At 51.6% G+C, this 13,035-nt stretch overlaps 1 protein-coding gene across 2 annotated transcripts in view; it reads left to right on the top strand.

The window, feature by feature from the left end:
• The window catches only part of WHRN (whirlin), a 53,307-nt gene continuing 40,272 nt past the window's right edge, over positions 1-13,035 (top strand). The window contains exon 1 of one of the 2 annotated variants that reach the window (XM_074556583.1): positions 1-812. In XM_074556583.1, the coding sequence (XP_074412684.1) occupies positions 213-812 (600 nt within the window). In that variant the 5' untranslated portion in view covers positions 1-212. The remainder of the gene's footprint in view (positions 813-13,035) is intronic. The other variant, XM_074556582.1, reaches the window with a different exon arrangement.

The following is a 13,035-nucleotide window of genomic DNA, read 5'->3' as shown; positions in this document are numbered from 1 at the left end:
GTCTCCCGGCAACGGCGGCCGCGTCACTTCCTGGGGAGCCGCGGGCGAGCGCACGGACAGGTGGAGCGGCGGGGCCGGCCGGTGTCGGTGCTGCCCGGGGGGCTGCGCTGCTGCCCCGCCTGGTTCTGCTTCTGCCCGTTTCGGGTGCGCTCCTGCCCGGCGCGCCCCGCTCCGGCCGCTCCATCCCCCGGTGTGCTTTTGGTGCCGCGGCGATGAGCGCGGAGCTGGACGGCGTGTCCGTGCACTCCTCCTCCTCCTCGTCGGGCTCGCTGGGCTCGGCGCCGGGGCCGGCTCCGCGGCCGCTCTCGGCGAACGTGCGGCGGCTGCACCAGGCGCTCACAACGCTGCTGAGCGAGGCGGAGCGGGAGCGCTTCATCCTCTGCCTCAACGCCTACCACGGCCGCCGCAACGTCTGCGACCTGGTGCGCTCCCTGCGCGCCCTCCTCGACGGGCCCCGCCGGCGGCAGCTGCTGCCGCTGCTTCGCCTCGTCCTGCCGCGCTCCGACCAGCTCCTCTTCGATCAGTACACGGCCGAGGGGCCGTACCTGCCGCCGCCCGGCCGCCCCCCGCCGCCCCCCGCCCCGCCGCCGGTGCTCCCGGGCGAGCTGCGGCAGGTGACGCTGCGCCGGAGCAAAGCCCACGAGGGTCTGGGCTTCAGCATCCGCGGCGGCGCCGAGCACGGCGTGGGCATCTATGTGTCGCTGGTGGAACCCGGCTCTCTGGCCGAGCGGGAGGGGCTGCGAGTCGGCGATCAGATCCTAGGGGTGAACGGCAAGTCCCTGGACAGGGTGACCCACGCCGAGGCGGTCAAGGTAAGGCGGATCGCAGCGGCTCCGGTGGTGTTTTCTCTCCATCCCGCCTTGTCCCGAGCTCCGCTGCGCGCCCCGTCCCGCTCTGCCTCTCCGGTGCCTGTCCGTGTCCTCCCGCTCCTCCTTTCCCTCCCTGGGTTTTATCCCCGTCCTTCCGCATCCCTCCCGGGCTCCATCCCCATCAGCCGGTGTGTCCGGAGCCCCCGGTGCCGCTCCTCGGGACGCGGCGCTCGGAGCCCGCAGCCCTCGGCGGAGCGGAGCCGCTCCGGGTTTGCATCGCGCCGGCGACATCGTGCGGGGCCAGCCGCGCTCGGAAAGTTTGCGGTGGCGACAGCGGTGCTACCCCCGGCAGGGACCGGGCTGTGGCGGTGGCTCCGGGCACGGCAGGCTCGTCCTGCGCTTTTGTCGCGCCCCTGAAACGCAGCGGTGCCTGCTCGTGGCTCGCCTGCAGCCTGGGATGCTCATGGAAGCTGGAAATCTGCGAGAGACGGGTTTTGAGGGATGTACTCTAGACGCTCTAGCGGGTTTCTGCTTGCAAAGATGGGGAAACTGAGGCACGGAGAAGCAGAGCAGACCCCCCCAAAAAGGCTGCCCGAGGCAGGAGCAGATCCCCGATTCCGCTTTGAATGTTCCAGGGGGAGAAGGGGAACAGTTACACAACTGAACTGAAGGCTCCCGCTCTCCCAGCACGGCTCCACATGCCCCGGAGACCTGTTGTAGCCCGAAACAGCATGGGGGCTATCGATAAATGCTTAATGTGGGAGGAGAACTCCAGAAACTGTGGGATTTTCGCCTGAAACGCGGGGTTCTGAGGCAAATCCAGGTCTGAGTGTCCCAAACCGTTCCCAGAGCTGAGCTCGTGGCTGGTGGGCTCCGCTCGGAATGTTCCCGAGGCACAAACCTATCGAGCTGCAGAATCGACTTTTAGAGCTGCAATTTGTAGGCAGCGTATGGAGAGCTGGGATCTGGCGTGACAAGGCTGTTCTCCAGCTGTTTGTGCTTTAATTTTTCCATAATAAGCTGAAGTGGTTCTGTTGGGAGCCTGTTCCATGTGGAGCCTTCCTCTGACAGCACATTAATCTTGCTCAGCTTTGAACACTTCTTCCCTGTCGACCTGTGTGTTCCCTACCCTGGCTTTAAATCAGTGCCCTGGGCAAGGGCACGACTTCCAGGCTGGAAATTACTCCCTGGTAATCCTGACAGCACAGGAAAGGTTTGTAGGAATTACTTTCCTCTTGTTCCTAATGATAGGAAAACAGCAGGGTGAGCTTTCAGCTGTTAGTCTGCAATTTTGTGGCTTGGAGATTGCAACCCCCACGTATTTTGGTTATAGCATTGGGATGGAGAGGAACCAGGTGTCAGGAATGCTCTGCTCCATGACTTCATCTCCAATTCATCCCACTCTGCTGGGTAATTCACATCACTTTCTGTTTGTTCTCTAATATAATGTAATTGATGCCTTTTAGACATTATTAATTTTGAGTGAAACTAAGTGCTTCCTGCACAGAAATAATTCCTGGAGGACGTGGCTTGCCAAGAGCTATATTTTGTTAATATGATCCTGAGAGGAAAAAGCAGCTTAGAAATTGTCTCCTTGTGAACTGAACTTCTTTCAACAACAAATTCATCACTTCCCCTGTGCTGGCACCTTCTTGAGCTCCTGGGTTCTTTTCACATCTGGGAAGGGTTTTTATGACCCACATCGTGGTGGTGGAAACATTTTGCTTGGGAAGAGTGGCAGAGTGATTTACAGTACAGCTCTAATAAATCCTTGGGTGACTCTAAAATGAACCAAGTGTTAATTTGCCCCCAGACGCTGCATTTGGGAGCGGGGAAATGAAGAGATTGCCTTCAGCTCAAGGGCAGCATTTGAAGGTTGTAGGTACAAATGGGTAGGTACAAATTTGAAGGTTTGAGGTACTCAGCCCGATGTTTTGGGTGTCATGCAGAGTGGCAGAGCTGCAGGGACAAGAGGTGGTGATGAGTGGATTTGTTTTGTGCTCTGCTTCCCCTTGAAACCCGGGGTTTGGGGCACTGACAGCTCTGCAAAGGCCCCTGGCTGTGGTCTGCTCTCCTCTAGTAGAGCCGACCTTGCTGTGTCCTGCCCTCCCCACTGGTGGTTCTTGGTCTGCCCTGCAGTGGGGCAGAGTTGGATGGCCAAAATCAGCTCCACTGCTCAGAGCTTGGTGCTCACAACCCCAGGATTGGGGATTTGACCCTTTTCTTGGCTGTCCACTTAAGAGTTGAACTCGGTGATCCTTGTGATGCCTTCCAGCTCAGAGTATTCTGTGACAAACCAGAGCTGGCTTGGTCCTGGCATTCGTGCACACGCTGTAACGGAGACAGAGAAAGCTGAGGAGAGAGACTTGGTTACCACAAGCCCCTGGCTGTGTGGCTGATCTCTCAGACACTCTGAGCTCCAGAGGAGGGGCTGTGTGAGCTCCCCGGGGCAGACCGTGTCTGATCGGAGCTCGGCTCGGTCCCTGCGATGCTCCAGCTCCTCTTTCCCCCTGTCCTGCAGCCAGCAGCTGTCTGAGCGGGGAGCCCAGCTGTCCATCGCAGGCACGGCGCGCTGGGCTGACACAAGTTGTCAGAGCTCGTTCCTGGGGCCGGGCCAGGCTCGGGAAGGCTCCGGGCTGAGCGTGACAAACTCCCCAAGCCGCGGATGCTCGGGGTGCACGGCTGGGGCTGTGCCAGCTGCTCGGGCAGAGCAGGGAATAAATGCAATGTCTGCATTCGTTTGTGCAGCCTCGGATGAGCCTTCCCACAGCAGCCACTGCGTTCCTTTATCAGTTGTGGTGGCTCTGTTGGCTTTCTGTGCGTTTCTGGAGCCCCAGCTGTTTTTATCCCTCCTGTCCAGGAGGAGAGAGGCTCTGCTGTGGGGTTCTGTCACTGTCTGTTAGGAAGGATGAAAGTTTGACAAGAAAGTCTCACAGATATGTGTGCTTAGCAGAAAGATTTTTAGATGTAGAGTCTGATGAAGGAATAGAGATGGAAGCAAGTTTTGATATAGAAGAAAAGAATTACTGAGCCAGTCTCACTGGATAACCAAGGAGGCAAAGGGTGTGTGAGTTAGAAGGGGTTTTTATGGCTTAGAGCAAAGGATAAACCCACCCCAAACAAGATGATGTTTTTACCAAGCAGAAAGAGAGCACAGGCAAACAAGTCAGCAAAGCTGCAAGTAGAAAAAAGGTCTCAGAATTTTCCACTGCAAGAAAACTGAAAAACAACTTCTAGCTTAAACTGTAATGTACTGACTTTTAGTGATTGGAGAACAGTAACATGAATATGGTAATTACAGTAGTTATGATAGGCTATAGATAATAGTTAAGGTATAGATTGGTTGTGCTGTATGAAGATGCTCAGCAAAGAAAAGTCTATAATGCATTGTAACCAAAACCAAAGGGTCTCCAGGCCTGCCTGCAGCTGGAGCTGACAGCTGTGGGCACAGCTCTGTCACCCACCACCCTGGACTGCTGTGACACCTTGGATACAATAAACTGCATTTTGGAGAGCCTCTGGAGTCCCACATCATTTAGCCTCTTACAGCTGTTGAGGCAGTCACAACACAAAGCAGAGTCCACAAGCACTCTCAGATGGCAACTCTTTATTATTGAACATGGCTGACCTTTCATACACTTTCTCATTGTTTATACTTCTTCTACCTTGGCTATAAAAGGTAGAATAATAAATCAATATAACCCCATTGGTAAAAAGTTACAGTGACTTCAGCTAACTTTCTAAAAATACTTTGTCCTGTGGCAGTGTTCACAGGGGTCCCAGGATGAGGGAAGAGATGAGGATTCAGAAGGCTTGATTTATTATTTTATGATATATATTACATTAAAACTATATTAAAATAATAGAAGAAAGGATTTCATCAGAAGGCCAGCTAAGAATAAAAGAAGAATGATAACAAAGGTTTGTGACTGACTGAGACAGCTGGACTGTGATTGGCCATTAATTAGAAACAACCACATGAGACCAATCCCAGATGCACCTGTTGCATTCCACAGCAGCAGATAATCCATGTTTACATTGTGTCCCTGAGGCCTCTGAGCTTCTCAGGAGGAAAAATCCTAAGGAAATGATTTTTCATAAAACATGTCTGTGACATCATCTAGCTGCAAAGTTCTCTTCTTATCTTTCTTCAATTCCTCACTTCTCTTGGACTCCTTGGTTACAGCCTTGGAGAGAGCTCCTTATCAGCTTCTTCTTGCTTCTCCCTCCTTTAGCTAATAGGCCTGCTGTTAGCCCCTTCCACAGGGCAGCAGCAATTTCTGTTCACTCGTGGAATTTTCAGGCATCGCTCAGTGATGCACCCAAAGTGAATCGAGATGAGAGCGGCCACACCTGGCTGAGTGACCCGTGTGATGTCCCAGCCCAGAACTCACTGCTGGCCTGTCACCACTGACTGCTGTTTGCAGATGTTTCCAGCGTCAATGAGATAAAAAGTGGCATTCTGCCTTCAAGCACAAGATTACCTCAGCACTCCAAATCAATTCCCTTAATGACCAGCTCCTTAACCTTTACGTGAGCACGGGAGTTTTATGCCTTGTCTGCTCTGAGCTCGGCTGTGCCATCCAAATCCAAATTAAATGACTCCATTACAATTACAGCTCCATCATTGCAGCATTCATGAGTGCACTTTAGCAAAAGATCACCAGCATTTGAATTATGGGGTAAGTGGAGAAGTTATTGTTGTCTGCCATATTTTTAGAGCTGGCTTGGTTTTTATCAGCCTTGCTATTTAGGATCTTATGTCTATACACTATATATATATTTATTTTACTATTTATGGTGTATATGCTGCTGTATTTGAGCATGTACTGCTACATTTTAGCAGTAGTGCTGAAGGTTTTTATTGATAAGCTGTCATATTTTATCCAGAGGACTTAAAATCAAGGTGTTTGTGGCTTTAGACCATCAAAATTACCAGGGAGGTGTTTCCCCAGTGCTCTGGGGTTGGCATTAAATTCCCACTCCTTTCTCTCCCACACTTTACCTTTCTTGCTTTGCTGTAGGTTTTTATGTCCTTTAAATAAAAAGACATTTAGGGAAGGAGGGGACAAGAGAAAGTGACAAGTGGAAAAATTCCTGATTTAGGATTTGGCTTAATGAGCTACACCAGCCCCAAAGAGCTGCACTGGTCCCACCACTGGCCCAGCTATTCCTGGCAGATGTGGATCAGCTTGATCAAAATCCCCAAAACTTCACTAATTTGGATGTGCTGGGCTGGGGGAATTTGGTTCTTTGGTGTTGGTGTAAATCTGTGATGGCTTTGCCAAAGTCACTGGGCTGGAATTGAGTTTATTCTGGAGGAACTGGAGTAGTTCAAGTGCCCTGGCTTGGGTTTTTTTATCTGTGAGAGAGGCTGGGGAAGGCTTGGGATGAGGCTGACAAGGCACAGGGGTCTGGGATGTGGCAGTGCCAGCCTGTCCTGGTCCCTGTGAGGGAAGGGGATTGCATCAGGGGGTACCACCCGACACCCCAGCCTGGCATGGAGGGGGATCTCATCCCCAGCCTCCACCATCCCTGCTCCAGCAGAGCTTTTCATTCCCCCCAACCCTTCCATCTCCTGCTCTGATGGAAGTGCCAAGCGGGCATTTAAAAATAATTAAGAGATTAAAATTCCTTCTATGTCCCATTACTGGCAAACAAGGTGATCTCTTCAGAATTTTCAGTATATCATAAGAAAGGATCCCAGTGTGGGATAGCCAAAAGACCTCTGAGAAATGACAGCAGAGATGTGCAGCCCTGAGCCTCAAACATATTTCGAGCCATTCTTCTTTCCAGCCAGCTTCCAATAAAGCAAATTTCATGTTGCTGTTTCTTGTGATGCCCAATTAATTGATCACCATGAGCTGACACTGCTGATTTAATCACCCCAGCACTGGGGGCTCAGAGCACTGAGTGCAGCTTGGTTTGGTTGGGTTTGACCCTTCCCAGTGCTTGGAGCTGTGGCTGATCAGCCAGAGCAGGGCTGGGATGGCTGAGGGGTGCAGGCAATGCATTGAACCCTGATTCTGTGAAGGTTTCAGCCCTGTTCCCTTGATCCCTGATCCCTGATTTTGTGAAGATTTCAGCCTTGTTCCTTTGATTCTGTGAAGATTTCAGCCCCGTTCCTTTGATCCCTGATTCTGTGAAGATTTCAGCCTTTGGTCCCTGATTGTGTGAAGGTTTCAGCCCTGTTCCTTTGATCCCTGATTCTGTGAGGATTTCAGCCCTGTTCCTTTGATTGTATGAAGATTTCAGCCCTGTTCCTTTAACTGCTGCGTGCTTATCAAGGCTCCGTGTTTTTAGAAGGCACTAAAGAAAGAGGTTTGAAACTTCTCCCTTTCCCCAGGGAGCTGGAGCATGGAAAAGGAGGATGTGACTAGCATCCACCCCAATAGTTAGAGTGGTAATTCCTTCTTGCATCTCTGCATCTACTTAGGAACAAAAACCCCAAAACTGCACCAAAAAAAAAGCACTCACAGCTTAAAAGGCAGGTGCTGTGTGATGCCAGGAGCTCCTGCTGTGCCGTTCTGTCCTGCAAACACTTTCCATGTCTGCTCCTGTGATCAGCTGGACTCAGAGGGAGAGGGTGGGAAGTGTAAAGGCACCAGGATCTCCCTCTGGGAGAAAGGAGGAGGGAAAATGGTCACTCTGGAGCTTGGAGGCATCTGCATTTAAAATGACTTTTAAAGCTCCTTGAGGGGGAGGGCTGAGGGCAGTGGAAGGGCTGCTGTGGTTCCAGGGCAGATCTGGAGCTGTGGTGGAGCAAGTTCGAGCCCTGGAGCTCACCTGGAGCTCCAGATGAATTCCTGGTGTGACTTAGGCTGGGGTGAAGCTGCACACCCAGCCCAGGGCTGTGGGAATGAGGGTTTGGCTGCTCCACCTGGCTTTGGAGTTGGTTGTATTTGCTGCTCTGCCACTGGTTTTCCTCAGTGGACAAGTTCCTTAGTCATCTGTTTCCCTTCATTTCACCAGCAAATCACAATCAGCACTAATGAAATCAAATGACTTTATAGTGATGCAAAAGATTGGAATGAGGGCCTTAATCTCTCCTCTCCTCATAATGCAGGGATGATAGGACTTGGCATCAGGACTGGCCTGTTCATCAGGGTTAGCACTGTCAGGGCATCCTGGAGTTCTTGCAGCATCTCTGTTATTTAGTGGGCTCCTTGTAAATAAACAGTTTTGGCTCAGCAGAGAAATTGATAAGATAACCTGGAGGATAAAAGCTTATTTCCTTCTAGTGGCCATTGGAAGAAAACAAAAGCGTCAGAACTGGTGAATTAAAATATCCTTTACAGCTCCCCTGTCCTCAGGGATGAGGATGGATTTTCTTGACACTTTCCTCAATGCCACGGAGAATTATTCAGCTCTAAATGCCCTCACTTAGAGTGACAAAGCACCTGCTGTGTGATTTACCTTGGGTTCTTTGGACTGGATGCTCTGAGTTCTCCCTGCCAGGGGCACAAGGTGCTGGGTGAGGACAGGTGAAGCAGAGCCCTGGGGGAGCTCTGGTCCTGCCAGGTGCCCCAGGGATTGCCTTGGAGCCTCTGGGGCTGGGAGAGGCTGGAGGGGGCTCTGCTCTGTGCAGGCTCTGCCTGGATGCCTTCGGTGCCTCATCCAGTGTTGGGGAAGATGAAACAGGAAGGCCTTATAAATATGATTGTCTGGCAAAAGATTTTGAGAATATAGAAACTATAAGAGAGATTGAAATGAAAGCAAGCTTTGAGATCCCTCAGTTACTGAACAACTGGAAAACAATGGTGTGGCCAGCTGAAGGTGATCCCCTTTTGATGGAACAACACCCTCTGCCTGCAGACAGGCCCAAGGGTCAGAGCAGACCCTACAGCTTGGCAGAAGGGGCCCAAAGAGGAATTTGTAGGGTTTAAAATGTAACACAGTATGATGATGTAATGATTCTTATAGGCTGTATGTAAATGCTGCAGGATTTGTATATTGTACTAGATTGGTTAGTGAGAATTAGAATATTCAACACAGAAGAAGATTTATTGTATTGGAATGGGAACCTCACTCTTACCCCTTTTACTCTCTCCCCCTCTCTTCTCTCGGGCCTGCTCTGAGCTGTGTTTGGCAGCTCCCAGCAGGGCCCTGCACCCAGGCCCTTTGCAATAAACCCCAAGTTCCCGACCTGGATCCAGAAATCTCTTGTCTCACTCCGTCCCAACCGTCCCACCCGTCCCACCCCTGACACTCCTACACTCCAGCATCTTCCTCACTTCCCCACATTGATTCTTCTGCAGTTTTCCACCCAGCCATTAACCCTGTTTAGACAGTATGGCCTTGTCTGATGGCAGTGTCATTTTTAGCCAATATGGTGCCTCACATCACTCCTTCCAGCATTGCTTGGAGTGGAGCAGAGAGAGAAGACCCGAGGAAGCAGGAGGCAGTGCTTCAATCTGCATTTCCCTTATGCTTCCTGCCCTGAAAGCACCCAAACAGCTTTGGGTTTGCTTTGTTTCCACAATTATGTGGAGTTTTCTGCTGTTTTTAGAACCGTCCTGGGCTTGCCTGAGGGCTGCACTGGGCAGGGAGCAGCATGAAGAGGTGGGAGGTTGCAGAGTGGGGATGGGGAGCTTGGGGAGAAGGTGCCGGATCTTAGATTTCACTTGACCTTTGCCGTGAAAGGGACATGGGCTTCCCGATGCCTTGGGGCTAAATGTGTGCAATCACCATAATTATACATCGATTTGCATTGATTTGCATAAGTGCCTCTACTTGAAAGCCCAACTGCTGTCCTTTGCCTTGGGAGAGGGGGAGAGGTTGGACTGTGCTTCCTGCAACTCCTGTTTGTCCTCCTGCAGGGAGGCTGTGTCCACCCCTGTGGCATCCCTGGTGTCATCCCTGTGTCACCCCTGTGTCCCCTGGACCCTGGCACCGTTGCTGTCCCTCCATCTGTGCTTCCCTCAGCCTCCCCCTGTGTCCGGCTCTCCCCTCCTGCCTCTGGGTCACCTTCTCCTCATTCCACTTCTCCCTGTTCCTCCCAGCTCAGAGCATCCCAGGCTCTCTGATCCTCTGCTCACATCCAGCTCCCTGTGCTTTGTCAGGCAACACAGGGCTGGGATAGACTTAAAATCATGGAATCCCAGACTGGTTTGCGTTGGAGGGACCTTAAAACTCATCCAGATCCATGGGAAAGGACACCTTCCACTGTCCCAGGCTGCTCCCAGCCCTGTCCAGCCTGGCCTTGGGCATTCCAGGGATCCAGGGGCAGCCACAGCTGCTCTGGGCAGCTTGTTCCAAAATCCCTCTCTGCACTCTGGGGCAGGGGACAGTCTCTCCTTGCTTCACCTGGCAAATTTGGCCTTACCCAGGTGTGCAGTGGGAGCTGCAATAGCCTTTATCCATCCTACCTGCAGCTGATCATTTTGGGAGCCAAAAATCCTGTGCCTGCTGTCCTGTCTCAGCAGAGGAGCCTTTTAGGTGAAGTGGCTCAATCCCTCTCCTGTAAAAGCTCCTGCTGCCCTCCCCAGCAGCCACAGGGAGCTGCTTCATTCCCCCTGGCAGCATCATTGTTTTGCCCAGTTCATCCGATCCCACAAGCTTAAAAACCCTCCTGAGTCCAGCAGGAACACCCTGGAATGGAGCAGGAAACAGCGGCTGGACAAACTTCTGCCATCGCTCCTGCACGGAGCCGGAACGCGCTGTAAAAGCTCCCCCTGCCTCCCTCCTGTGGAATTGATGCTTCGGAAAGGCTGAGCCAGAGCAGAGGCTGGACAGAGCTACAGAATAAAGCAGGGATTTATTGAAAGGATCTCCTCCATGGATCCACCTTGGGCAGCACAAGAGCCCAGCCAGGGCTGCACCCAAGATGAACCAAAATGGCCCCAAAATGCACGGCCGGGCACGGGGTCTCTCCCTGTGATCAGTTCTGCTCCATTTGCACCTTGCAGTTCATTGTCCCATTCCAGCTTTAGCCCAGGCAGTCCCACCCTGCTTGTTTTTCTCTCTCCAGCCCTCGGTGTTTGTGCTCTTGGGCTGAGATTTGGATCATTTGTCCTTGGTGCCCAGCTGGAGCAGGAATTGTTTTGTCTCCCTGCTCTGTGCACAGAGCTCACCATCCCCTCATGTGAAGCTCAGACCCACACACTAAAGCAGCACAGAATGTGAAAAATAGAAAAGCTGAAACCTGAGGCATCAGTATCTCAGCATTTCTTTCCTTTTGCAGCTTTATTTCTAAACCTGTGCCTTACTTTTTGGGGTGTCATGCTGCCAAATTCCTGGTGGTAACCTCCACACTGACCTTTGGAGCTCACCAGCAGAGCAATGCCCATTATCCCATAGCCATTATTCCATAAGCTGTGGTATTTTAGGGGTCCCCCATGGCAGGAAGGAAATGATTAATCTCACTCCATGTTCTTAGAAGGCTAATTTATTATGTTATTATATTATATTAAAGAATGCTATACTAAAACCATACTAAAGAATACAGAAAGGAAACAGACAGAAAGCTTAACAAGATAATATTGAAAAACTCATGACTCTCCAGAGCCCTGACACAGCCTGACTGTGAATGGTCATTAAGTTAAAACAATTCACATGTTGGATAAACAATCTCCAACCACATTCCAAAGCAGCAAAACACAGGAGAAGCAATCAGATAATTATTATTTTTATTTTTCTCTGAAGCTTCTCAGCTTCCCAGGAGAAGAAATCCTGGCCTAAGGGATTTTTCCAGAAAATATGACAGTGTCATGTAGCCATTCTTTCATGCCTGTTATCCCATAGCCATTATCCCATGCCAAACCATTTCCAGGAGGCTGTTCCTGCTGGTGGAAAAGCAGCTGGAGGCTGTGCTGAGGAGGAGGATGGCTCATGGTTAATGCTCCCAGTATCCAACTGGGATCTTCCCACTCCGGGCTGCTCCTTTACTGGGGAAGGTGAAGGGAGGGGGCTGTCCCTGCCCTAGGCTGCCAGGAGCATCCTGGTGATTCATTGCTGTTCCTTTCTGGCAGCTCTGCTCTTTCTGGGGGGATTTTTGGAGGTGTTTTTACCTCTCAGGGCTGTTGGGAAGTGGGGAATAAGAGGGGGAATGGTGAAGATAGGAGAGGAAAGCCCTCAGTGGTGTCAGACGTGCAGGGTTTGGAGCCACCTCTATAAAACCTCTTGATACAAAACCTATAAAACCACCTGAAGGGTGGCAGCTGCCCCTCTGGATCCTAGGAAAGAACATGATGTACTGGGAGCTGTTTGGGTTTTATGGGGTTTTTTGAAGGTAATTGTGGCCCACATGAGATGTGTGTTTGCTATTTTGATCAGTTTAAACGATCTCCTTCCCTGTCAGAGGGCGTGATAATTAAATGGAGTGTTGTTAGGGGATCAGTGGCCTCATGGAATCAATCTGCCCCTCTCTCTGGCACTTGCTGCTTCTGCTGACATTTCTGGGCAGTCGGTGACTGTTTCCCTGCTGAAGGTTTTGGCAGTAATTCCCAGATTCACATCAATGATTTCTGTAAGCTGGGCTGCTGGCAGGTGAGCTTGCACACTGTGCTGCCAGCCCTAAACCTCCCACCCCGTGATCCTCAAACACAGCAGAGGTGGGGCAAAACCAAATCTTATCTGAGGCTGCAAAACCCTGCAGTGGCTTGAGAAAGGAGATGGAGATGCAGCCTGCACTGCCTGATTCTGCACAGGGCATGAAGGAGGTGGAATTGGTTATTTAGGGGTGGTGGGGTGAGGTTCATTGTGCCCCTCATGTCCCAAAAACCTCACAGGGTGAGTTCTCCTGTGGATTTGGGGGTGTCTCTGCACTCAGTGCACACAGGACAATTTGTGTGTCTGGAAGGAAAAAGTTTTCCCTTGTAGAATTCCCACCCAGAGCCTGTCCCTTGTGATGTCCCCCTGGGCTGGGCACTGCTGGGGCCACCTCAAATCCTCTGTCCTGTTCTGGGCCCCTCAAAGGAAGAACTGGAGCAATTGCAAGGAAGGGAATGGAGCTGGGGAAGGGGCTGGAGCCCCAGGAGAGGCTGAGGGAGCTGGAAATGGCTCAGCCTGGAGCAAAGGAGGCTCAGGGGGGCCCTTGTGGCTCTGCACAGCTCCTGACAGGAGGGCACAGCCGGGGAACAGGGACAGGAGCAGAGGGAACGGCCTCAGGAGAGGCTCAGGTTGAACATCAGCAGGAATTTCCCCATGGAAAGTGTTGTTAAATATCAGATGGGGCTGCCCAGGGAGATTTGGAGTGCCCATCTCTGGAGGTGTTCAGGGAAGGATG

The sequence above is a fragment of the Zonotrichia albicollis genome, chromosome 21, assembly GCF_047830755.1.
Source record: "Zonotrichia albicollis isolate bZonAlb1 chromosome 21, bZonAlb1.hap1, whole genome shotgun sequence".
In the NCBI taxonomy this organism is placed as follows: domain Eukaryota; kingdom Metazoa; phylum Chordata; class Aves; order Passeriformes; family Passerellidae; genus Zonotrichia; species Zonotrichia albicollis.
Note: the sequence above shows the minus strand (reverse complement) of the source record. Positions and strands in the feature narration are given on the sequence as shown.